The sequence below is a fragment of the Psammomys obesus genome, unplaced genomic scaffold (genome assembly GCF_907164565.1).
Source record: "Psammomys obesus unplaced genomic scaffold, mPsaObe1.curated_primary_1811, whole genome shotgun sequence".
NCBI classification, from domain to species: domain Eukaryota; kingdom Metazoa; phylum Chordata; class Mammalia; order Rodentia; family Muridae; genus Psammomys; species Psammomys obesus.
In genome coordinates, this window is record NW_026596152.1 from 4,478,053 (window position 1) to 4,505,098 (window position 27,046).

A 27,046-nucleotide genomic window follows, 5' to 3' on the forward strand; every position below is an offset into this window, starting at 1 on the left:
TTGCACAGTTTATGATCTTCAGTGCAGCATTCAGTTTTCAAACATTTAGAAGTTTTGGGCTTTTATTTTACTGATAACTACCTAATTTCAGAAAATCCATGTGATCTGATTCCTTTAAAATGTGTTGAGATTTGCCATGTTTCCTACAATACAATTAACATGTACTTTTGAGAAATGTATTCCCAGATGTTGGGTATAGTTTTATCCATATATCAATTAGTACAAGCTTTTAAACCATGTAACTTAAGTTTAATATATTCTTATTGATACTGATTTTTTTTAAAATCCACATGTTCTGCAAGCCTTTGAGAAAAATTTGTGAGATCTCCCAAGTGGTGTGGACATGTCCATTTCTCTTTTTTTTAATTTTTTGTCTTATTCATTTTTTTACACATTAGAATTACATTGACAGATACATAGAAATTTAGATAACTATTTTCCTCATGTATGTAGGGATATACTTATAATTAGCTCATCTTCCCTAGTTCTTGCTTATATGTTAAATGTACTTCTTTACCTCCAAAAATAGCCCTTGGTTTAAAAGTTAACTTTATCTAATGGTAGCATGACTAATCCATATCCCTCTAGTCAGTAACTTCACTTGTCCATTGGTTTCCACAGGTCAGTGGACCCAGGCTCCTCATAGATATGAGACTCTGCAGATGCTCAGGTCTTTTATATGAAATGCCAGAGTTGTTTTGTTGTTATTTTTTATCTTTTCTTTCCAATTCTGGAAATGGAGCCAAAGCCTCACTCATAACATGCAAATCTTCTAACCTCCACCCGCATGTCATGGTACTCAATGTAAACAGCTTACATCATCCCAGTACTTCAGATAATCTTTAGGTTACACAAAATACCTAGCACAACAGCTGGGCATGGTTGCACATGTCTGTCATCCCAGCAGAGGCAGAGGCAGGAGGATTGCTGTGAGTTCAAGGTCAGCCTGGACTACAAATCGAATCCAGGACAGCCAAGACTATACAGTCTCAAAAAAAATAAAAAAATAAAAAATATAACTAGCACAATTTAGATGTTATGTAAGTAGTTGTTATTTGTTGTTTATGCAATAATGAACAAATTTTTACATATCTGGTTCAGACATAATCTTTTCTGAACATTTGCTATCCAAGATTGGCTGAACCCATGAATAGAGAATTGATGATTAGAAAAAGCTTCGTTTTTCCTTATGCTCAGATTTTCTATATTCTTATGCTTGAGAATAAATGTATATTCAAATTTTATTTACTTTACATCCCAAGGGACATGCCCCCTTTCTCCTCCCCTCCCAGTCCTCCCCCTTTTCTCCCTTCCTTGTTCCCCCCTTCTTCCCTTCCCTGTGATTGGCTTTGCACGTGGGCAGATCACTTGAGGGTTAGACAATGATGTTTACCTCTGGAGGTTATACTCTACTGCTTGTCTGAGCATCTACAAAGCCTGCAGTGACTGCGCTGGTCTTCCATTCCTGTAAGACCTGAGCTCCACCCTTTGAGACCGTGCTGTGGGTTATAAACACTGTGTTCCTTCTTAGTAATCCTTGTTCCTGGTTTTCATCCTCCCCATTCCATGAGACAAGATAGGATCATGCAACATCTTAACCTCCCCATTGTCTCTGTCTTCTCCTTGTCCTAACTTGTATCCATTATTTGTGTGCTGATAAAAGTTTCAAGAGGAAAAATGACAATTACTTGGTTCATCTCTCTAGTATCTTATCCCCTCAAGTCTTAACTATCTTGGTTACTCTCTATATAATAACTGAAAACGGGCAGCTGTAAAATAACTTTTGTGTTCTTGCTAATCCTAGTGGATTGGTCCATGATCAGCTAGTCCACCATTACTAAAACAAATCTTGATGGAGGTTTTGGTAGTGCCACATGACAATGTATGGAAGATTTACCACTAGCCTACTCTGTTTCAACAGAAATTCATTTCATGGACTAGAAAGATGTCTCAGTGGTTAGCAGCATGTATTGATCCTGAGTTCAGGTCCCAGCACCCATGTTAGGGCATTTACAACTTTTCATAACCTCAGATCCAGGGGATTTGGCATCTCTGGACTCTGGGCACCTGAGCTTATGTCCATATACGCACACTCAGATATGCACACACGTAATTTTTAAATAAAGCTTACAAAAGGAGAATCTATTGCAAATCTATGTCAGGCAGCACATTAGGCACTGGTTATACAATGACAAAAATCAACTGTAATCACAATGAAATCTGCCTGCTTCCCTTTGAGAGAGTTATCATGAGCTGCAATAAACAAACTCAGAGAAAAATAATCTGAGGAGCTGATGTGGCTTCTATACTGGAGATTTATACAGAAAAGACCATATAGGGGTTATCACATATGTGGGGGGAGGGCAGCTTTTAAACAAGAAAGAGAGTGTTTATGAGTCTTCCACAAAGGCATTAAGAGATGATATCATGAAAGGTGAGCAGAGAAAGCGAACAAAGAATGGAGACACAAACAGAGTGCAAAATCAGAAAAACAAAACTGAAAGTGGAAAGTAGGTGTTATGGGAAGTGGTGATGAGGATGTTCCTGAAGAAATAGATTGTAGCAATGTACTCACCAGATGTTTGTGCTCTGTAGAGGACTCTGGGTATCTTGTATGAATAATAAGAAATCACTTAGTGACCCCATCTCCTCTCAGACAAGAAAGCAGTGAAAGTGAATGAGCTTAAAGCTAGATAGAGGACCACAGAGGTTAAGTCTGCCTCCATTTTCTTTTTTTGCTGAAAGCAGATGTCAATGTGTTGTCTAACAATAGCAAAGAGAGGTGACAGAGACTTGAAGAATTAACATCTCTATAATACATAAGAACTGAACTCAATTGAAATCAACACATTGGCTGCTGACCTGCAAAGGCCAGCTAGTCCCATCTTATCATCTGCCATTGTTCTGTTTTTGTTCGTTCAGTCATTGCCAAAATCAAATTGCAAAGCCATATAGGACTGAAATATGACATGCTTTCCCCACAAGCTCCTTGTCATTTTTCCAAGTTTCCCCTCCCTTGTAACACACTCCTTAATGAGATAATCCAGTTACCATCCCAGGTTAGACAAAACGTTTTAGAACTGTGATTCTCAACCTGTGTGTTGGGACCCCATTGGCAAACCTCTATGTCCAAGATTATTTACATTACAATTCATAACAGTAGCAAAATTAGTTATGAAGTAGCAATGAAAATAATATTATGGTTGGGGGTCACCACAGCATTAGGAAGTTTGAGAACCACTGCTCTAGAAAGTTCTTTTAAATGTAGTACTTCTGAACTGTTGTTAACATTCTTTGTTGTCTGTTTCTCTCCAAGGGCATTCTTTTCTCCTCTGTGGAATGTGTGAAGTCCACACAGGACCTAGTAAAACTCTATGTGCATGAGTCAAATCGGGTTTATCGGGATAAGATGGTGGAGGAAAAAGATTTCAACCTTTTTGACAAAATCCAAACAGACTTCCTCAAGAAAAATTTTGATGTAAGTATTTCCTGTGGTTGTTTCTATATTTGAAAAATAATGGTGACCATGAAGATGACCACCAAAATCACTCTAGTCTATTAAGTCGGGGAAAGCTGGAGACTTGTTACAAAAGAAAACCCTGTCATGATTTTGCCCAGCCAAAAGGCACAGCTTATTCATAGATCTCACCCAAAAGGATTCCCTAGAGAGCATTTGATCCAAAGGCTTGTATAATAACTAGGCCTTTCCTAGCTCCCCAGGTAAAATGCCTGATGTGTTCAGCATCCTGAGGCTGTGAGCCCCCATTGCTCTCATGACAGCCATTTTGAAAGTGTTAGCAGCTGTTAAATGAGCAAATCTGAAACTCACAGCTTCACACTAGATGTTTATATTAATGACTTAAAATGCATTTCCCTGTCCAGAAATTGGAAGATATAGTGATGATGGCTCTCTCATCAGCTCCTCCTCTTCCTCCTTCCCCTTCCCTTACTATTACTCCTCTCTCCCCTCCTCCTTCCTCTACTCTGAGACAGAATTTTGCTATACAACTAAACTGTTCTTGAATTCACTATGTATCAGAGTCACTATACAGTCTAAGCTAGACTTGAACTCTTGATTCTCCTGCCTCCACTTCCTGACATATAGGCTCACAAGCAAGTGCCATCATGTGACCGCCTTTCCTGATACACCTTAGTTCTGTGACTGTGATCCTCAGCCTGTGCTCTTCTAAATAGCTGGAAAGAAGTCTTGAAGGGAAGGATGGACAAGGGTTTCATATTTACCTGTCTTGGAAACTCATAGCACATTTAACACATAAGCTCAGAAATCTGGAATCGTCCTAATTCATGCACCATTTTGCAAATATGCTGCACCCTAAAACTCATTTGCCTTTGCCAAAAGCTCCTAACTCACAGGGTGGATAGCACACGGAATGTGCCTTGGGAAGCACTGACACCTGAATGTGCTCATTCCCAGCCTCACAATCACCCAGCAGCTAGCATAGAACTTTCTGCTAAGCAGAGCCCCATGTTTTCCATCTTCTCTTGAACTGGGAATAACCAAACCTTGCCTGTAAACTGCACTGTGTTTCCTCTATATACAATGAATTAGCCTATTCTCTGTTGTTTTAACAAAACACTTTAATCTGGGCAATTTAGACTTAGGTGCCTTTGGAACACAACGCTACAAGCTGAAAGCCTAAGATGGGGTAGCCCCTCTGGTTCGGCCTCTGTGAGGGGACTCATGGTGATGGCAGGTGCAGAGGTAGAAGGGACAGCATGCTGAAAGGAGACAAGATCGAGGAATCAGGCTCGTGTTTCAGTAATAACCCACTCTTGGAAGTTGATGACTCATTGCTAAAGATTAGAACCATTACCTTCAGAGGGCAGTGTCCCCAGTGATCCAATCACCTTCTGTCTGGCCCCACCCTTTAAAGAGCCCCCTGTTTATCCAACTGGGGAACCCAGCTTGCCAACATTTAGGGAACAACCCACATCCACACTGCAGCACCTGCTCTGGGTCAGCTCCCTATCTTCTCCTCATAAGACCCCTTGTGTACCTCTGCAGATGTCACCCCAGCCCAGCCCAAACAGTGAACTTTCAGGTGCCGAGCAGAACTCTGAAGTCTTTTATCTTCGGATGGCTGTTTTCGAGGCAAACCTCCTCCCTTCTGCTTCCCTCAGTGTTTCCATACAGCCTGATGTTCAGACCCCTCAGGTCTCTGGTGGCCACCGTGATCACTACAGAGTTAGGCAATTTGTGCACATACAGTTGACTTTGCAAGCAAGCCTGGTCTTTAGCTCAGAGTTGGTATGAGCTAGAACTTTAAAGTCACGACACTCGGCTTTTGAAGTAGAGCTCCTTCTGTGGGTTTGAACAGAAAACATGAATCATTTAATCAGAGACTAAAATATAATTCACATGGCCATTATTCTAACTAACAACACTTGTGAAGACAGCTGAGACCCCTTGCCCACATGTCTCCTAGCACAGGTATCAAGACACAATTACTGTACTCCTCCCAAAGTGATTCAGCTCCCCCGCTCTCCCTTTATTTATATTTATTTATTTATTACAATTCATTTATTTTGAATGATGTAATTATTCTTTTTCTATTTCCTTTTTAATTTTTTTTCTTCACAATTTATTCATTATATATCACAGTCGAAGCCCCCCTCAGCTCCCCCAGTCCCACCCTCCCTCCCTCTTCCCATCATCCCCTTCCCCTAGTCCACTGAAAGGGAGAGTTTGCCACTATTGCTATCTGTTCCCTGACATGTAGCACCATGTGACATAGCGTCATTATTAAGGATGCTTTGATTCACTGTATTGGGTGGCTCCCTTTCTCCCTTCTACACAACATGGTTCTGATCATTAAACTGGAGACTTGTCTTGTTCATCAAAGAATCTGTACATCAGGCTTTTCAAAACTGCACTTTCATTTCTCTCCTGATAGATTCTTAGTGTAAATTGACACCCATCAGAATCTACCCAGCATGCTAGCTTGTTCTCAAGGTGGGCAAACATATTTCTGCATTCCTTTCCTGTGCTCTCTTACTTTTTTTTTATGTGTATGGGTGTTTGCCTGCATGTATATCTGTGTTCCATATGCATGCCTCGGTGCCCTTGGAGGCTGGAAAAGGGCATTGGAACCCCTGAAAATGGAGTTACTGTTGGTTGTGAGCCACCATGTAGGTGCTAGGAATCAAACCCAGGCCCTCTAGAAGAGCATCCAGTGCTCTTACCCACTGGGCCATCTCTCCAGGCGTATCTTGGTTAGGATAACTGTTACTGTAATGAAACACCATGACAAAAACAACTTGGGGAGGAAATCATTTATTTCACTCACAGTTTCATAAAATAGTTCATCATAAAAATCAGTGAGAGCAGTAACTTAGAGGCAGGAAATGATGCAAAGGCCATGGAGGAGTGCTATTTTCTAGATTGCTTCATATGACTTGCTCAGCCTGCTTTCTTAGAGAACCCAAAACCGCCAATCCAGCAGTGGCCCCACCCACAATGGGTTAGGCCTTCTACATCAATCACTAATTAAGAAAATTCCCTACAGCCTTGGCTAAGATCTGATCTTACAGAAGCATTTTCCCAACTAAGTTTTCTCCTCTCTGATGACTCTAGCTTATGTCAAATTGATATAAAACTAGTCAGGCAGGGCAGGACTCCTACTCTGTCTTCTTAAACTAGAAAAGTCAGTTCTTTTGCATTGCAGTCTGGTCAGTTGTTGCTACCATCAACAAAGCTAGAATAGGCTAGGGTTTTCTATGGCCCTGAACAGGTCCTCAAACATCAGGACACATCACTCAGTCTTCTAGCCCTCTATTCTTATTCTCAGACAGCAGGCCTGGTTTCCTTCCATTGTGTTTCCCCAAGGATTTTGTAAGATTAACAATGTCATGACTTATCCCTGGCAATGGTCCTTACTGGTTATCTGTGCCACATATGGATTTCCTAGTCTAAATTTTAAAAAAGCCCTCCTGGGGCACATGACTTCTAAAAGATTTCTTCCTACATGAAATCTTAAGTGTCTAGATTTTGACAAGCAAATAATTTTCTATTTGCCCTCTAATGCAAACTAACAATAGCACCCTCCAAAATACTTAAAGAACAAGTTGTTAATGATGAGATGAAGAGTTCTCTCTGCTTAATTAATTAAATTGCACTAGTCATTATTCAGTGTGGTAATGATTGTCCTGGGGTAAGATTTGACAAGCAGTAAGGCAGAAGAAGAACCCGATGAAAGGTTTGTAAACAGTGCATTCCACTTTAAATGTTTTCATGTTGTGAACAACCTTATATAGAAACCAGCAAACTAAGGATGGGGAGCTACTAGTATATTCTTCTGAAAGCAAGTCCTCTCTGCGGGTAGGCCCACCTCACAGGAGACAGGAAACATGCTTTATGGCCATTTTGCAGGTTAGGGAATAAGAACCCTTGGAATAGATGCAGAGTAATTTATCTGGACAGTGATCTCCTGCATCTAGCATTGCTAGGGGAGGTTCTGTCTGAAGAGATCTACCCTTGTCCTCATCTGTTCTTCTGAACACAAAAACAAAAACATCCTTATGATACTCTAAAGTGTATGCCTCCCATTCTTCCACTCCCTGACATTAATACATAAGGAATAATAATGTTTATGAGTTCCTGGGGCTGGTAAAGCCATGGTAAAGGCCTACCTCCTAGGGAAGTGTCCGAAGTAGCACAGATACTTAATTTTCATGGAGTATGTAAGAGAGGAAGCAGTCAGACTGGTGTCTCCGCTGTACATGGTGCCCGGCGAGAGTATAGACGGTCCCCATCTCCGTGTCTTCTCACCAGGATGTTGAAGGGATGCTGCAGCAGACCCGAAGCCTGAACATCTATTGTCACTTTGTAAATGGCATCAGCGAGCCCAAGTACATGCCTGTGCGTTCATGGGAGCTTCTGAGCCAGACTCTGGTGGAAGCCCTGGAGAGCCACAACGAGGTCAACACTGTGATGGACCTGGTTCTCTTTGAGGACGCCATGTGCCACGTGTGAGTGTGCATCTCTGCCTCGTCTCTCCTTGGTGGCTTCTCCTTCCCAGGGTCAGGGGTCTCATTTGCTTACTCCAGCTCACTCTCTTTTTCATTCTAGGGTTTTTTAATTAGTTCTTGCGAATTTAATACAATGTGTTTTGACCAGATTTCCGCCTCACCCCAGTACGGTTCCATGAAGCCAGAAGTCAGCCACTGCTATCCTTCAGTGAGGGTCAAGATGGCGGGTAGCAGTGCTACAGCTGCAGTTCCACAAATGGCCGTAGGGGGCAGTAGAACACAGGGCTCAGCTCTTGCAGACTTGGATTTATTTCCACATTCACATTTACTATACCAGTATGTAAACACAGCAACACTAAAAAGAGATTTAAGATTATAAAAGAGGCACCAAGACCCTCATCTACAAACACACACACACCATCAGATACCTTGGAACTAGGGTTACAGGTTGTTGTGAGCCATTGAGCGGTTACAAGGAACCAAATCCAGGTCCTCTGCAAGAATAGTCAGTGCTCTTAACCACTGAGGCATCTCTCCTGCCCCGTCCCGCCACTATAACCCATTTCTCTTTCTAGCCTTCAGAAGACCTGGTCACTCTGAAGCACAGGCCCTCCACTCTCACGTTCCTGCCCTCTCCTTTTCACTGTCACCCATCATTTAGCACCTGGGCAGTCTTCCTGTCCTTGCTGTGACCTCACTCAGTCCCCTACCCACCCACAAACAGCCCTGATCGCTCTGTCTCCTGGCTAGTTTGGCTCCTGAGCCCGTGGCTACATATCCCAGCCCCTTGGACACGTATTCTCCTCCATCATGTTGAGTGTCAGTGGTGAGCTCTCTTCCAGAGTCTGAATTACAGACATCTGTTACTCGAACATCCATCTTTCCCTTCTCCTAGCCACCCAAGTTCCAGTTGTTCTTCAGCTCCACGAAGACTGCCATCTATGGGCCAGATGCTCCTATACCCCTTTCCCTGCCATGTCTTTTCCTGCCATGTCTTATTGGCTAACAAAGGGTTATCCCAATCTAGGCTTCCCTAACTGTATTGTCGGTGTATCTACAGGACCAAACACAACTCTAGTTAAACTGTACTGTCTCCTAGTTCATCCCTTTCCCAGATGTTCAAGAAAATCCCCCAAACATGATGGCTAGTGTTGCTTCACATTTGTGGCCAGACACATTTAGGTGAGCCCTAAATGTGGCCTGAAGTCCTATTATTCCGGGTACTTTATTTCCTTTAGCTTCCTGCGACCTGCAGGTATATGGTTGTCCTCTCTTCTCAAACTCTGGCAGTCCTGCCCTGTCTTCAGTTACAGCTAGAGAATGAATGCATCTCTTACTTTATTGGAGTAATAAAAGAGGCTGGAAGAGAATGCTCACACTCACCTCCCACGCACATGTTGGCAACCTGAACCCCGCCTGCCTCATGCATCCCGTTTACAACAGCCTACCGGTCTTCCTCAAGAATCAGCTTGTTCCTTCTGAATGCCAACCACCCTACCTGCCATGGAGTCTCATCCATTTTCACCTTCTTGGTAACCTTATTCCTCCTATAATCATTCCCCTTCCCCTCTCTCCTTTCACTTTACCCCACCACTAATTTCTGGGTCATATGTATCAATATACACAAATATTGTCAGGTGTCAAAAATACAAATAAGCTATTCCTTCTCCTGGTCTCCCTTTTCATCTAATACCACCACTTCTCCACTCTCATTCACAACGAAACCCATCAAAAAGGCAGCCCATAGCTGTCACACTTCCTCACTTCTGATTCTCTCTTCAAAAAGCTCTTCTTGCCCACATGAACAAAGCAGCCCTCACTGTAGTTATCCCAGATCTGCCTCACCAAGGTCAGACGCTACAGACCAGTCCACACCTTGTGTTCCTTGATCAAGTGCCGTATTTCTAGTTTTTCCACGTTGATTAACATCCACCCATCCATCCACTATCCAGCATATGTTTGTAGACTAGGTAACCTCCACGCAGATATCTCTACACAGCTTCTGGGAAGCATCCTGGCCTCACTCTGTGCCTTCTTCCCTTTCTGGAAGTGGATTGCCTCTCTGATGACCCCCTTCTCCATGCTAGCAGATTCTGCTCTGTCCTTGCTGAAGGCTTTACACTAGATTTTTTTTTTTTTATATTTCCCTTTGGCATAATCTTCATCCAACTTCTTTCCTTGCCCCTTTGGGTTTTTTTTTCCTCCTCATGTATATTTTCAGCACGTTTTTTTTTTCCTTCTCTCTCTCCTCTTAGAATCACAGTAGTTATTAATCACACAGACCTTTGGATATACTGCTTTTGTGCTCTATGTCTTATTAGTCCTCCAGGGTGTGTGTGTGTGTGTGTGTGTGTGTGTGTGTGTGTTCAAAGAATCAGCTTCCTCCAGCTGTGCTATGGGATATCTTCAGCTTTTGTTTTTAATCTCCCAGAAACTCAGTAATGGGCTTAACATAGACAGGCTTGGTTTTCTAGCCCAGGAGTCCTCTAGAATATTGATCTTCTTTTTAAATTTTGTAATTTAAATTCAGAGTTCCTTACCTTTGTCAGGGGTTGTTAATGAAGACCCAGCTGGAGTCTGATGCTGACGGCTGCACACTTACCCATTCTACCTCATAAACACCATCACTAAGGATGCATTTCCCATCTAGATACCGAGTAACACAGCCCATGCTATGCTGAATTCAGTCTTCAAGAACAGAGCTGGGAATCAGCCCAGCCATGCAGCTGTAGCCCAGATTCTTCCTCTGAGCCTGCCTCTCTCCTCCAGGAGGAATCCAGTCTGGCCTCCACCTTTCCTGAATGAGAAGATAAGGCCTGGATGATTGGTACCAGTGTCTCCTTCTATCAGGCACCAATTCAGACACAGAAAAAAACAATCCCCTGCACAGAGCTTGGTGAAGAATTACAAGCAGCGCCTTAAATGTGATACTGAGTACAAGACACTGGGTTTTGTTTCAACTTAATAAAAGTGTATTGGACAGCGTCAATGCGCTCGCTCTGTAATGGATACAAAATGAACATGCACACTCTCTAGGCGTGTGGAAATGATAGTTTAATAAGAGGGCGAGAAAAGGATAACTCTAGCTGATAATGACAGAGCATAAGTTTCACGATTACATAAGCGGAGTGAAAGGGAAACTAATAAAAGAAGAACATGTAGGCCAACAAATAACTCCTGAATACTTAGGCAGGCAAGTCTTAACCACACAGAATTCAATGACATTGGTTTTAAGCTGTAAATATTTCTTTATGTCTAAGGCACTGAAGGAAAACGAAAGCATGAAAGTGGAAAATTGAAGGGAACTTAGAATGCCTATGAAAGGGCCTTACAAACTTAGATGTGAGCCTTGGGTAAAAAAATAGTAACAGGAAATTCACAAATGAAAAGTATTCAATTCCTAGAAAATCAAGTTAAAATTAAAACTATAATATTTAGCATTTAAAGTTGTCAAATACTTATATGTATAAATAATAAATACATACATACATGAATGGGGTCCATGCCCACTGCATGATGGGTGGTTGACACACAAACACCTATGTAAGGGTTTCCATCCCATCAGCAAGTATGTTCCACAGGAGAGCTGAGGCAATGAGGACCCATGGTTTCTTATGCTGATTATGACCGAGTCATACATGCCACCCATTTTCTAAAACCACTCCCAAGCAGCAGCTCCATGCTGAGTTTAGCCAGACCTGTATTGTTCACCAGTTTATTTTGAATATGGAGTATCTGCTGTAGCATCATTAACATAGGGCAAGGATGCCGGGGTGTGGTGCTTACAGTCAAATCTCAAACGGATTCTCTGCTTCTTGGCCAGAAGTGCAATACTCAAATTCTGATTCTCACACTCTTCTTGTCCAAAGATCACCAACATTAGAATTCACCGACTCACGCTGTAACTCAGTGAATGCTGCCCAGTGTGTCTTGCCTCCAGCATTATGGAACCACTGGATCAGTTTTACTTGAGAAGAGCACAGATGGGCACCACCAGGCTGAGGAGGTTTTTTGTTTTTTTTTTTGTTTTTTTGTTTTTTTCATTAAATTTCCAGAGCCATTTAAAAACTGCCTTGCTGCTTGGCTCGGCAACTTTACATCTAGTAAACTCACCCCAAGGAAATGATTAGAGATAGAAACAAAATGTTATAAGACATTATTCGGAACTGGAGATATTGGAAACAGCCTAAGTATCCAATAGTAGGGTATTTCAGACAAGCAAGTTATTGCATTTTTATTATCAATGCAATATTGATATTCTATATGGTAGTGTTCCACCATCAAAGGCAGGGTCTAGCAGATTGCTTAATGGCTTAGAGAAGTCACCACAGCCCACTGCTAAATGAAAAACTGGTCTCAGGACACTGTTCTCCGTGTTTAGGAGTTGGCTTGGTGGTAGAGGGTCATGTATCATAGTGAGGACATGGGTTTGCTCACCAGAACTGGAAACAAATAAACAAAGCATTGTGCTCAGTATATAAGCTGCTCTCAAAATTTAAAAACGACGGGACAGAAACACATTGACTTTTCAGATCTAATAACCAAATATCTATTCACAGAGATCCAGACACACTGGCCGGTAGGACTGTCTGGCAATAGCTAGACAATAGAATTGTGGGGTTTTTCCCTGTATTTTATATATTTTGTGCGATGAGAAGCCATTAGGTGCCTTATATAAGATCCACTGCTGGTGGAGATAATGGAAGGTGGATGACAGCCTGGACGAGGCTGCAGGTTATCATTTGAGGAAAGCCTCTTGGATTAGGAGTCACTTCCATCAGAGGTGATGGTCTAAGCTCAGAGGAGACCTGAAAAACACTCCTACTGCTGGCTTGGAGAAATGGATACTAGCAATGCTAAGATATTAGAAATGAAAAATTCAGAAGCCAAGGAAGTTAGTGCATTTGCAAATACACATTGCTTGAATATCAGCATTCAGGAAGGGTTAGAGGACAGAGGCTCAAGTCTGGATTCTATGCTTTTTTCCTGTTGCTTTAACTTAATGTGCTCCCCTTCTTCATAAGACAGACACTTCTATCCTTGCCTTAGAAACTTTCACCCTCTCTGATCATTTTGCTAATAGAGCGTGTTTTCTACTTTTCTTCTTTTTCATGGTTCCTCTTTTGCTCAAAGTCACAAACAGGTGAGGAGGAAAGAAGTGAGGGAGAAGAAAATCACCCAGAGTCCCTCTCCAGCCCCACCAGTCACCCTCTCAGGTCTGCTGGCCTTCCCTGGACTTTCCCTCACTCTCACCAGTTCAATGGGGCCTCGGGCTGTACATAAAGCAATGACAATTTCAGTGCACTTGAGCAAGAAGTTGATACCATGATTGAGGACAAGCTCTGAAAGTTCCCCAGAGTTCAGTTGTGCCTCCAAGAGAAGCTACAATTTCATCTCCAACCATTACACCCTTTGTGCGCCTCACTGTGCACAGCGCCCTCCTGATATGTCTCTGCTTGCCCTCATCAGGTGTCACATCAACCGAATCCTGGAGTCCCCTCGAGGAAATGCCCTGCTGGTTGGTGTAGGTGGGAGTGGTAAGCAAAGTCTGACAAGGCTGGCGGCTTTTATCAGCTCCATGGACGTGTTCCAGATCACCCTTCGCAAAGGTTACCAAACCCCTGACTTCAAGGTGAGGTTGGCCACTGTAGGAGGAGACCCTGCGTATTAATTAGGGTTCCTATTGCTATGATGACACACCATAATCAAGGCAACACTTATGAGGAAAAACATTTAATTGGGGCTGGCTTAAGAGTTCAGAGGTTTAGTCCATTACTATCACGGTGAGAAGCACAGTGGCACACGGGCAGACATGGTGCTGGAGAGGTAGCTGAGAGTTCTACATCTGGATCTGTAGACAGCAGGAAGAGACAGTCACACTAGGCCTGGCTTGAGCATTTAAGACCTCAAAGCCCACCTCTAGTGACACAGCTCTTTCAACAAGGCCACACCTACTCCAACAAGGCCACACATCCTAAAAGTGCCACTTCCTATTACCAAGCATCCAAATACATGAGTCTATGGGGCCCGTTTCTATTCAAATCACCACATTCCACTTACTGGCTGCCATAGGCTTGCAGCCATAACACGATGCAGAAATGCATTCAGTCCAACTTCAAAAGTCCCCATCATCTATTGCAGTCACAAACGTGCTTAAAACTCCAATGTTCAAAGTCTCTCCTGAGATTAATGCAATCTCTGACTATAATCCCCTATGAAAACAAAATTAAAAAGCAGATTATATACTTCCAACATATACTGACACAGAATATACTTTACCATTCCAAAAGGGATCATAGTGAGGAAATACTGAACCAAAGCAAGACCAAAACCCAGCTGAGAAAACTGCAAACTGCTTCTCCATGCCTGATGTCAAAGTGCTCTTCACATCTCCAACTCCTTTCAGCTTTGTTGACGGCAGCACACTTCTCGCTCTGGGCCTGGTTCCACTCCCTGTTAGCAGCGTTCCTCAGCAGTTACCCATGGCTCTGAGATCTCCAAGATTTTAAGTCGACAAGGCAATCCAGGCTTAACTTCCTTAGCTTCACACAATGACATCTCTCGGCCTCCATGAAGGAACATCCCTGACATATGCCTGCCCTCAGCAGCTTTCCTTAGTCTCAGAAGGAGATTCCATAACCGCTTATTTTTACCCCAGACTCTAAAGCCAGAACCGTGCGGCTGACGCTGCCAAGTTCTACTGCTTGCTGAGACCCCCTTGTTCGATAATATCTTCAGTGGCTTTCTGTTTGTGATTGTTTCTTTCACTGCCTAAACCTGAACCTTGTTCTATAGAGCAAGCTGGCCTCAAACTAAGCGATCTGCCTGCCTCTGCCACTGGAGTGCTGGGATTAAAGGAGTGCACCACCACAACCAACCTAAACTGTTCTTTAGGTCAGGGTAAAACTGACCTAAAACCCCTTTCACAAATTGTTGGAAGCTTAACAGGATAGGGTTTTACCCTGAGGGCAACACTCCCTTTATTCCATTTAACTTGAGGCATTTCTTTAATCTGCTTATCTCCTTGAACACAGCGTTTAGCTTCATTGCATTTCCTCATACCCTTTTTTCCCTTTGAACTGTACATTTTGTGTTTTTCTTTACTCAGCTTGCTTCTTTTCATTACAGATCTTCATAAGGGTAAACACTCATAGCCACATGACAGAGTCAAAACTGTTTTGAAATTTCCTCTGCCTATGCAATTTATCCAAAACTCTTCAATTTAGGCTCAGGCAGATTTTTCAGACAAGTAGCAACAATCTTCACTAAAATATCACAAGAACAGTCTCCAGTCCACATACTAATAATATTCTTCTTCCCTGAAACCTCTCGATCCATACTCCCACAGTTTAAATTACCCTCAGCAACACTGTCTTCCATGCTCCTACTTGTGTGGCCCATTAATCAGTGCATACAACATTCCACTACTTTTCTAACCCCAAATCCCAAAAGTCCAATTTCTCCAAACAAAAGCATGGCCATGATCAGGCCTATCACAGCAATACCCTAGCCCCTGGTACCAACTTCTGTCTTAGGGTTTCTATTGCTGTGAAGAGATACCATAACCTTGGGCTGGCTTGTAGTTCAGAGGTTTAATCCATTATCATCATGGCAGAAATCATGGTGGCCCACAGGCAGACATGGTGCTGGAGAGGCAGCTGAGAGTTCTACATTTGGATCAGTAGGCAGCAGGAAGAGACAGTCACACTAGGCCTGGCTTGAGCATTTGAGACCTCAAAGCCCACCCCCAGTAACACACTTCCTCCAACAAAGCCCCACCTACTCCAACAAGGCCACACCTCCTAAGGCTGCCACTCCCTATAACTAAGCATCCAAACACTTGAGTCTATGGGGGACATTCCTATTCAAACCACCAATACCCTGCCTCTCTCCAGCCATCTACAATCCTTGTCATCTTTCCTTGGTTCTCTACATCCCCTACCCAGAACCCCCCATTAATTGTCCAGTTTCCCTTTAGTTCCTAGGCTGGTAATCTGAGGGCTTCTTTTCTTACTATACTTAACCTAAGTACAGTGTCTTTTCCAGGGTCAACCTCTGTGGGGCCTCATCTTTTACATCAGTGCCTTGGCTCTTGCCCAGTCTGTTTCAAATTTGGCACACAGTTTGCTAGCAGCTCTTGTAGACTTGGGAAGGATTCAGACAGTCTGCCCAACAGGGAATAACCACTGCCTCTGGGACCTTCTGTGATATTTTCTGGTTTTAGACATCAGGTACATCGAAGCCGTGGTCGATGCTCTGGACAGTGAAGAAAAGTAGTATACACAGCTTTCAAAGGTTACTTGTCCAGCAGCCTCTTGTGATCCATAGGCACAACCACATCACGGTGGAATGTCATGGTATAAATTCCATCAGGAACTGCCTTAGTATTCCTGGGAGAACTTCAGCCAGCACTGAGCAGACCCTGCCCACCTGCCCCCATCATCTCTCAGGCAGTGATAAGAGCAGTGTACGTTCTCTTCTACTCTGAAGACACAGCCTCAATTTGTCAACACTGGCTGCATCCAAGGTCATAATCCAAGGTTATAAATCAGGTTCACATTTGATCTTCCTTCAGCGTTTCCAAAGACAAGCTAGTGGGATGGGAAGTGGACATTTACAGAATTATGTAATGCTAAATCTTGGCTATATTACCAAAATCTCTGGGGATCATCCGATAATGCCGAAGTCTCTGCCTCCCTTCCCAAGCTGTTCAGGGTTAACTTGTACAGGGAAACACCTGGGCATTGGCGCTGCCCAGGTGATTCTAATGAAAACTGAGAAACGTCACCTTAGATCATTCTGTGAAAGCGTGGGCTAAGCCCCATTAATCCGAAAAGAAGTTGGTTGCTTTTGAGGTGTTATTTGAACACTATAGAAGTTCTACAATAAAAGAATGTGTGAGGCTGTTAGGAAATAAATTCTGAAGGGCACTAGAAAGAAAGAAGCATAGTAGGTGCAATGTACAATTTTGTAAGAGCTATACAGAAGAGAGTTCATCCATCTTCAGCCTTGACTGGGTTTCCCATGGGCGGTTTTGTGTTTGCACCTATGTCTGTGTTCTACAATTTTTTTTTTAAAAATCAAAGTCTTTCTCTGGAGCCACTCATAAGAGCACAAGGCATTGCTGGTGTGAGATGCATTCATTCTAATACTGGTAGGCCCTAGCACGTGGCTTTTCTGATAGTTTACCTTCTTCAGCAACTCATTTCCTTATCTGATGACATTAGTAAAACATGATCAAGGAGTACATGTGTCCTTTGGAAAGGAGTACCTCGATTACCTTTGTGTAGGAGCTTACATCGGTGCGTGAGCAACTGTGTTTGCATGAATTAAGAGCCCCACTATGTGATCTTGACCTCTTACCTCCATTGAACTGATTCCTAGAAACATAGCATACTTCCCTGCCTCTTGCTGAAAAGTAGTGCTCCTCCTGGCCTCTCATTTGCATCTTGCTTTATTCCCAACGGAGGTAGATAAGTACATTGTTCTATCTCTTTTGAGGAATCTTTTACATTGATGACCTTGCAGGTAGACCTGGCCAGTCTGTGTCTGAAAGCTGGGGTGAAAAATCTCAGTACCGTGTTTCTCATGACTGATGCGCACGTGGCTGACGAGAGGTTCCTGGTGCTCATCAATGATCTTCTGGCATCTGGTAAGAAAGTTTTTACCTGTGAATACCTATACAGAGTCGGAGTCATTTAACAGTGGAGGGGTAGGCCGAGGTCAGAAAAGTCAGGTCATAGGCAGGAGGACATTAACACAGTGAGGGAATGATTTGCCCAAGCCCTTGCCAGGGCTGTTGCCACTTACAGCCATGCTGGGTTTTAGAATCTTTTTTCATTGTGGATCAAGCAGTAATTGTCAGATTCTGTGTTGCATAGGATCAGATCAAGGAAAGAAGAGTGGGTTAGTGTCTGAGAATTTGCTAAGTTTACAGAGTAGATGTTCTTTCCTCAGAATACCCATGAGAGAGAGAAAGGGGAGCATTTATAGGTCTTCAGACTGGTTAGATGCTGGGAGAAGACAGAGGCAAAGAAGATGCTCTGATACTACAGGGTGAAATCAAATCACCAGTCAAGAGTTCAGCAAGGATTCAGAACCCTGATGAAGAAAAGCAAAAGCAGCAGCAGATGTAGAATTTGTCCACAGTCTCCACTGAAGTCCACATGAATGGCCACGCCCTCCACAGCAGAGGAATAGAAAGCTCAGTGCCTAATACTTTGTTGTTCTGACTTATATAGGAATCCATGATTTCATAAGTTTAAAGACATGTACATATTCACATAAAAAACATAGCACACAAATGACCCAATATACTTGATAAATTCTACATATGACAATAGATTAGCATTTGCATAAATGTATATTAATGTCAATCAAAAAGAACATGCTTTCCTGGATCTTATATCACACATACATGTAAACCTCCCTATCACCAGGATCAAGAGAACATTCAGTATACAGTTGTCCCTAAGCAAAATTCCCACCTCAGTTCCTGTTCCTTCAAAAACGCATTCCTCCAGAACCCACTCCTGCTCCATTTCCTACTCCTTAGTTTATGAAGTCTAAGGACTATGATCACAGGCTATTTCTCCACCATCTCTCATAAGTGTCACTGTTTCCGAGTCATTGTTTGCTTCTTGTCATATAGGATAGCGATTGGCCTTCAGTCCATGAAGAGCCACTGGCTCCTGGCCTAGACCGTGAGCTAACAGGTTCTTAAATAGCTTGTTTCTAGGGAGGCTCTCTGTCCTGGATTCCCTGCTCTGCTCCCGCCTAGCACAACAATCAACCTACACTTGCTTCTTTCCCACTTCATCCTGTTTAGACTAACTTTATCTCCAAGAATTTTCCTGCCAGCTCTTACACTTTGGCGCCTCCAATAACAAATGTCCCCCTTCTTAAATACCATCTTTAACATCTTTTCATAGTATTTAGCTTATGATATAATCACACCTTTTGTGATTGTATCAAATGAGACAGAAATCGAATTCTCCCCCGACATCAAAGCTTCCTTACAGCCTAATTTCTAAAACAACTGAGAGAGTGAAACCAAGCTTCCAAAACGTACAGCTCTGGAGATGTTAGGCATGGTACCAGCCCCACCCTGTATTTCAATTGGCACCAATCCAGCCAGTTCACCTTCTCTGACATTGTTCGATTTTAGCCAACTGAAGGTTCATTCCCCAATGAAGTGTCTTTAATTTCTTTCATTTAAAAGGCAACTTTGTTGAAGCATAGATGAATTGCTGAAGCCTTGCTTACCTAATAAAAAAAACAAAAACAAAAACAAAACACAAGCCTGCTTGGGAGCCATCTTAGGTGCACCATTTCCCCTTCAGGGTGCAGTTTTCCTAAGATTGTGATTTGCGAATGCGTGTTTAAGTGGGGAATCAGGTTGGATGGATTGTTTGTTTGTTTGTTCTTATAATATTCTCCCTTTTTAATTAGCAATATTAACAGAAAGGATTAGAGTGTATCTTCTACTTTTCACTTTTAAATGAATAAATAATTTTGAAATGGGAATCCACTGGATCCTGGTCCGGCCAAGGCTGTGTGGGTTTCTAAAACATCCCTCAGTAATCCTTCAGTTATGCAGGGCTGTCTGCTCACTCAGTTGTTGGAACTCACAGTAGCTATGCTTTGTGGCCTAAGGTCAGAAAAGGTGGGTTCTAGTAATAGGCAGAAATGTGCCACAGTGGAAAGCTGGTTGTGAAAGCCCTTCCCAGGCCTGGTGCCTTGGGTGGCCCTGCCAATGATTCAATTCAAGGCAGTTCTCTGTGGGTCAGAGTGGCTGTAAAAACACAGTCATTGCCTGCTAATGCTTCTACCCTCCCCACAAAATAACATCTACCTTGAAAGCCAATCACCTCATGCCGTAGGCAATGGTGTTTCCTCCCGCACACTTCCGGCTCTTGGTATTATCACATCACTGTCAAAGTGATGACAACACTCACCCCCCAAAAGAAGAAGAGCCTAAATGACTAGCCTCTTGTTTTCCTCTTGTGTTCTGAACTCTAAGTTTTCGATCCCCTGTCAGCGTTAGCCTTTCCCTTATTATCTATATCCACGAGATAGCCAACTGATGCTGTTTTCACTCCACCCATTTCTATATGCTTCTCTTTTTTATCCAGACTGCCCCAATTTGTCAACTCTTGCTATGACAAATTATGACACGTCTTAACTTGTCCTCCCCTCCCACACGGACCTCCCACCTGGTATTATGGCGGAGGTAGGGCCTGTCTAAACTGTCAGCCTTATCTGAAGACTCATCTCCAGTGCCTCCACTGTTTCAGTCGGACTAGGAATGCCTCGTCCACTTGTCACATCAGTGCCTACACACATTCCCACCATATTGAAACAAGACTGTAACTCTAAAGCCACTAAAACTATACTGTCAGCTTTTTGCTAATTTTACAGTGTCAAATAATTCAGAGGCAAAAATACATACTGATTAAATACATACTGTCCACTTTAGGAAACAATGCTAACAAAACTACAGCCATTTGCGGACTCTGGTTCCACTTTTCTTCTTAGTCCTTAATGTCTCTTGGAACCTAAAAGACATTCTGGGATTTGTCCTTCAAACTGAAGTACAAAATGGCTGTGTGGGTAATACCATGAGAGTGGAGTGTTGTGCTGCATACTGGGTATTACTATGGACAGTAGGGTTGGGTAAGTCTTCATATAGTCGAGAGGAACATGGGCATTGCAAGAGCCATCGGAGCCCCCTGATTTTTCTTCTGGGGACAAATGAAGCAGTTTGTTTTGTTTTGTTGTTTAAACTGTAGGATGTAGGTGGGGTCAAAGCTGACAAGCAGGTGTAAGACTGACCACACACTTCCCTTTCATGCCAAGCTTTGCCTGACTGAGCCATACCAAGGTATCAGAGTCCCTTCCACCCAATCGCACTCATTGAATTAGTGCTGATCTGGTTCTCAAGACACTCTAGCATTTAGCCTGTAAACACCTGCGGGAAGAAATAGGGATTCCCAACAAGGAAAGTTTTGAGATGTTTGAAGAGCTTCTGCCTTCATATACACCACAAAATTCCCCTTGGCTGCATTCATCAAAGCATAGTTTTAGTGCGTCACAAAGTAAGTGACAGGAGTGTTGTCAGGAGAAGTAGAGGGACACATAAGCAAATAGAAACTTTGCTTGCAGTCCCAGATGTCACTAGATGTCTCATCCAATGCTCTGATAGGTTCTTGGGATTTTGAGAAAACCCAGGCCAGCTGATGAGCCTGGGTGAGTTTCTAGATGCTCCCAGAGCTTGAAGCATCTTACCACTTAAGGATGCTCCATAAGCTCAGAGCAACAAACATCCTTTATAGGGCCAGAAAGTAAACACTGAGGGCTTTGCGGATCACCTGATCTCTGTCATAACGTCTCGAGCCTGTCATGAAAATATAAAAATAAGCACAAACAATACACAAACGTTAGAGCATGGCTGTACCTAGTAAAATGATTCACGGACAATAAAATTTGAACTTCACATAGTTTTTGTGTGCCACAAAATATTATTTTATTTCAAACATTAAGGATTGTCTTAAAGATATCTAATTCTTAGTTGGTAGAACATACCGAGATGCACTGCACAAAATTTAGCCTGCAAGCCATAGTTCTTATTTTCAATATGCAGCCTATTTTGGAGAAACATCCAAAGTACATCAACTCTGCATCTTTCAAATGAAGAAAAGGTGAAAAGTATGTGAACCGGTCAATTACCGATGGCTAAGATCAAGGGGAATCCATGCCGTACCTGGAAGGCTGTAACATACACAAGGAAGTTCAGGGGAGTGCAGAGGCCTTGATGCTGGAAACCCAGCCCACTGCACAAGCCAACTCCATCCGAGTACTTCTTTTATTTTTAATTTATTTGTTCACATTACATCCCAATATAGTCCCCTTTCTCCTCTTCCCCTGGTTCCACCCTCCCTCCCTCTTCCCCCCATCCTTCCTCCCTTACTCCTCAGAAAAGGGACACACACACCAATCCATCCGAACATCAAGTCGCATCAGGACTAAGAACATCCTCTTCCCCTGTGGCATGGCAAGGCAGCTCCCCCAGGCAAAACTGGTCAAAAAGCAGATTGTCCCTAACTCCTCATATCATTACAGTGCTTTTAAGTCCTTAGCTAGTCCACTGCTTCCTTCTTTCTCTCATCTCTCAAGCTCAGTATTCTGGGGTTGATCTGTGCCATTGAGCTAGAGCTCACATCATCCTTGGGCCTCAGAGGGTCTGGGTTTTTTGGGGGTCTCCTCCTGCCTCCATCATTTCCATCATACCTCCTAAAACCAGCGCTCTCACCTGAGCAGGATCCAACCAAAGTCAAAATTAGTCCCTGTCCCAAATTTTCTTTCAATTCCTTCCTTCCTTACTTCCTATTTTCAAACATGTCCTAACCTGTCCCTTGTAATTTAAAAAATATATATACATATATTTTCTCTGATGTGAAATCCAAGTAACAACGTTAGATCCTTCTTCCACAGTAAATTATCCAAAGAAATAAAATTCACAATATTCACATTATCACCCCCACGCCGACTGTTTGCTTTACACAATATTTTGAACATTCAAAAAGTAGTAAAAACAAACACCCTTGGAATTGGAAATGATACTGGGAGATTAAAACTTTTCCCTGTGTTTAGGAGAGTTTCTTTAGGTAGATGTTTTACAGGTGCTGGGTGACTTAGTTGTGTGATTCTATGTATTTCAACTTTACCAAATAAGAGCAGGTATGCCAATGTAAAGCCTGGCCATGGAACTCTATGTTGTTTCCCTATATTTTTTTCTTCTACCTTTACTGACACTCCATTTATCTGATACTACTAGGTTATCGATGAACGAATAAACACAATCCCTTTGTTTTCCTTTCCCATTTTGCAAATGACTTTGAACTATACACAATTCACAGTATTTCTTTCAAAGATTAAATAAAGAGGGTAAAGGCACTTGCTGCCACACCTGATGACCCACGTTTGATCCCCGGAGCCCACACAAGTAGGACTGAGTTCATTGCGTTAAGCCACCCTCTGACCACCACATGCACCAGCTCTTTATTGGGCAGCCCCACTCCTCCAGTATGTTTTACTTGCTTTCATAGTTTACCCTTTGGCCTTCAGACTGATGTCACTTACGGGTTTGTTCATGTTCTTCCTACATTCTGGGTACTCACTTCTCCTGGTCCCATGTGTGATAAATGCCATTTTAAAGTTTGTACCTGACTTTTGTCATAACAACTTAGTTGCAGTGTCATAAAAGTAAACTGTATTTTTAATGTCTTGGGTTTTTCATACTCTGCTTCAGAAATTCTGTCCTACCCCAATGCCTGCGTTTTAATATTTAAAATGCTTTGCCTTGCTTCGCTTTTCGTATTTATGTTTTTAATCTACCTGGACTTTATTTTTACGTTGTAATCTAACTGCCTTGTGGCATTGATATTGGCTTATCCTAGCGTCTTTCCTTGTTAGTCTCTCCCGTTGCTTGTCAATCTTCGATGTTAGAATTTGTTGTCATCATATTTTAAATCTGAGTTGGCTCATAAATATTTTACTTTTGTTATGTTAATTTATCCCAGGACCAATTTCACATTGCTTCAACAGTCTTAGCTTTTCAGGGAGACTTGGTTTCTGATGGGGTGAGTAACTCCTTCTCACTTTTCTCTCCTCTTTCAAGATTTCTTGAGATCTATTTGTTATGATCAAATTTTGCATTGGGTTTCCGTCTCTGTGACAGGTCACTGCATTACACCCCATGTACATGGCTCTCTTTCCGACTACGACTTCATTTCTTTTTGTCAATGACGCTCTATTTCAGAATTAAGACCTTGTACGTGTAATGCATTCATTAATTAGCTGCCTATGGTTTTGTTGTTATTTCAAATGATTACTTTTAAATTAACCCTTTTCTTTTACTGCATAACAAAAATGCAATTTATTTTCCTATATTGCCTTTGTATCCAGTAAGGCTGGCATTAAACACTCTTGTGAGTTCTAGTTATTAGTGTGAACCTTTTTTTTTTTTTTTTTTTTTTTTTTTAGAATTTCTCCATATAAAACTGGTTTTCAAATGATAATAGTTTAGTTGTATTGTTTTACTTATCTTTATATCTCAATCTGGTTTTTAATTTTTTTTCATAGTCTGAAACAACCTGTCTGGTGTTGAATAGGACACATGAGAGCAGCTATGCCTGCCTGGTTCTTCATTTAAAAGCAAACATTTAGTGTTTTGTTGTTAGTATGTTTGGGGTTGATATCTGTTATTGGATTAAGACAAAATCTTAGTTATTTCTGTTTTCTAACAATACTTTAGAAACTGCTTCTATTTTAATGGGTTTGTTGCTTTAATCCCTTTAAAATATTTTATTACATTTATTTACTTGTTGTGAGACAGGAGATGCCACAGTGCATTGTGGAGGTCAGAGGTTAACCTGAAGAAGTGAAATCTCTCCTTTTTTTTTAAAATTTTTATTAATTACACTTTATTTACATTGTATCCCCCCATAAGCCCCTCCCTCCTCCCCTCCCGATTCCACCCTCCCATCCCTTCCTTCATGCATGCCCCTCCCCAAGGCCACTGATAGGGGAGGTCTTCCTCTCCTTTCTTCTGATCTTAGTCTATCAGATCTCATCAGGAGTGGCTGCATTGTCTTCTTCTGTGGCCTGGTAAGGCTGCTCCCCCCTCAGGGGGAGGTAATCAAAGAGCAAGCCAATCGGTTTATGTCAGAGGCAGTCCCTGTTCCCATTACTATGGAACCCACTTGGACACTAAACTGCCATGGGCTACATCTGTGCAGGGGTTCTAGGTTATCTCCATGCATGGTACTTGGTTGGAGCAGGAGTCTCTGGGAAGACCCCTGTTCTGGTTCTGTTGCTCTCCTTGTGGGGTTCCTATCCTCTCCAGCTCTTATTCTTTCCCACTTCTTACATAAGATTCCATGCACTCTGCCCAACAGTTGGCCATAAGTCTCGGCGTCTGCATTGATTGTCTGCAGGGCAGAGCCTTTCAGAGGCCCTCTGTGGCGGGTTTCTAGCTAGTTTCCTGTTTTCTTCCTCTGATGTCCTTCCTCTTTGCCTTTTAGGATGGGGATTGAGCATTTTAGTCAGGGTCCTCTCTCTTGATTAGTTTCTTTAGATGTACAGATTTTAGTAGGTTTATCCTATATTACATGTCTATATGAGTGAGTATATACCATGTGTTTCTTTCTGCTTCTGGGACAGCTCACTCAGGATGATCCTTTCCAGACCCCACCATTTACCTGCAAATTTCATGATTTCCTTATTTTTCATTGCTGAGTAATAATTCCATTGTGTAGATGTACCACAATTTCTGCATCCATTCTTCAGTTGAGGGGCATCTGGGCTGATTCCAGCTTCTGGCTATTACAAATAAAGCTGCTCTAAACATGGTTGAGCAAATGTCCTTATTGTGTACTTGAGCCTCTTTTGGATATATGCCTAGGAATGGTATGGCTGGATCTTGAGGAAGCACTATTCCTAGTCGTCTGTGAAAGCGCCAGATTGCTTTCCAGAGTGGTTGTACAAGTTTACATTCCCACCAGCAGTGGAAGAGGGTTCCCCTTTCTCTAAACCTCTCCAACATGTATTGTCACTTGAGTTTTTTATCTTGGCCATTCTGATGGGTGTAAGGTGAAATCTCAGGGTTGTTTTTATTTGCATTTCCCTAATGGCTAATGAGGTTGAGCATTTCTTCAAGTGTTTCTCTGCCATTCAATATTCCTCTACAGATAGTTCTCTGTTTAGCTCCCCATTTTTTAATTGGATTACTTGGTTTGCTGCTTTTCAGCTTCTTTAGTTCTTTATAAATGCTGGATATTAGCCCTCTGTCAGATAAAGGGTTAGTGAAGATTCTTTCCCAATGTGTAGGCAGTCGTTTTGTTTTAATGATGGTGTCCTTTGATTTACAGAAGCTTTTCAGTTTCATGAGGTCCCATTTATTGATTGTTGATCTTAGAGCCTGTGCTGTTGGTGTTCTGTTCAGGAAGTTGTCCCCTGTGCCAATGAGTTCTAGGGTATTCCCCACTTTTTTTTCTAGCCGATTTAATGTGTCTGGTTTTATGTTGAGGTCTTTGATCCCCTTGGACTTCAGTTTTGTGTAGGGTGATAAGTATGGATCTATTTTCATTTTTCTACATGTAGACATCCAGTTGGACAGCACCATTTGTTGAAGATGCTATCTTTTTTCCACTGTATGGTTTTGACATCTTTGTAAAAAAAATCAGGTGTCCATAAGTGTGTGGGTTTATTTCTGGGTCTTCTGTTCGATTCCATTGATCCACCATTCTGTTTCTATGCCAGTACCATGCAGTTTTTATAACTGTTACTCTATAGTACAGCTTAAGATCAGGGATGGAGATACCTCCAGAAGATCTTTTATTGTAGAGGATTGTTTTAGCATTTCTGGGTTTCTTGTTATTCCATACGAAGTTAAGAATTTTTCTTTCCAGGTCTGTAAAGAATTGTGTTGGCAATTTGATGGGAATTGCATTAAATCTGTAGATTGCTTTTGGTAAGATGGCCATTTTTACTATGTTAATCCTGCCAAGCCATGAGCATGGGAGATCTTTCCATCTTCTCATATCTTCTTCTAATTCTTTCTTCAGAGACTTGAAATTTTTTTCATACAAGTCTTTGACTTGCTTGGTTAGGGTTACACCAAGGTACTTTATGTCATTTGTGGCTATTGTGAAGGGTGTTGTTTCCTTAATTTCTTTCTCAGCCCTTTTGTCTTTTGTATACAGGAGTGCTACTGATTTTTTTTTTGAGTTAATTTTGTATCCAGCCACTTTACTGAAGGTATTTATCAGCTGTAGGAGTTCCCTGGTAGAGTTTTTGGGGTTGCTCACGTATACTATCATATCATCTGCAAATAGTGATGATTTGACTTCTTCCTTTCCAATCTGTATCCCCTTGATCTCCTTCAACTGTCTTATTCCTCTAGCAAGGACTTCCAGCACTATGTTGAAGAGATATGGAGAGAGTGGGCAGCCTTGTCTTGTCCCTGATTTCAGTGGGATTGTTTTAAATTTCTCTC

The 27,046-nt window shown here is 42.1% G+C and overlaps 1 protein-coding gene across 1 annotated transcript in view; it reads left to right on the forward strand.

The window, feature by feature from the left end:
* Positions 1-27,046, forward strand: part of Dnah9 (dynein axonemal heavy chain 9) — a 316,088-nt gene that overhangs the window by 167,141 nt on the left and 121,901 nt on the right. The window contains exons 42-45 of the mRNA XM_055594261.1: positions 3,317-3,478; positions 7,793-7,989; positions 13,459-13,621; positions 17,518-17,641. Of these exons, the coding sequence (XP_055450236.1) occupies positions 3,317-3,478; positions 7,793-7,989; positions 13,459-13,621; positions 17,518-17,641 (646 nt within the window). The remainder of the gene's footprint in view (positions 1-3,316; positions 3,479-7,792; positions 7,990-13,458; positions 13,622-17,517; positions 17,642-27,046) is intronic.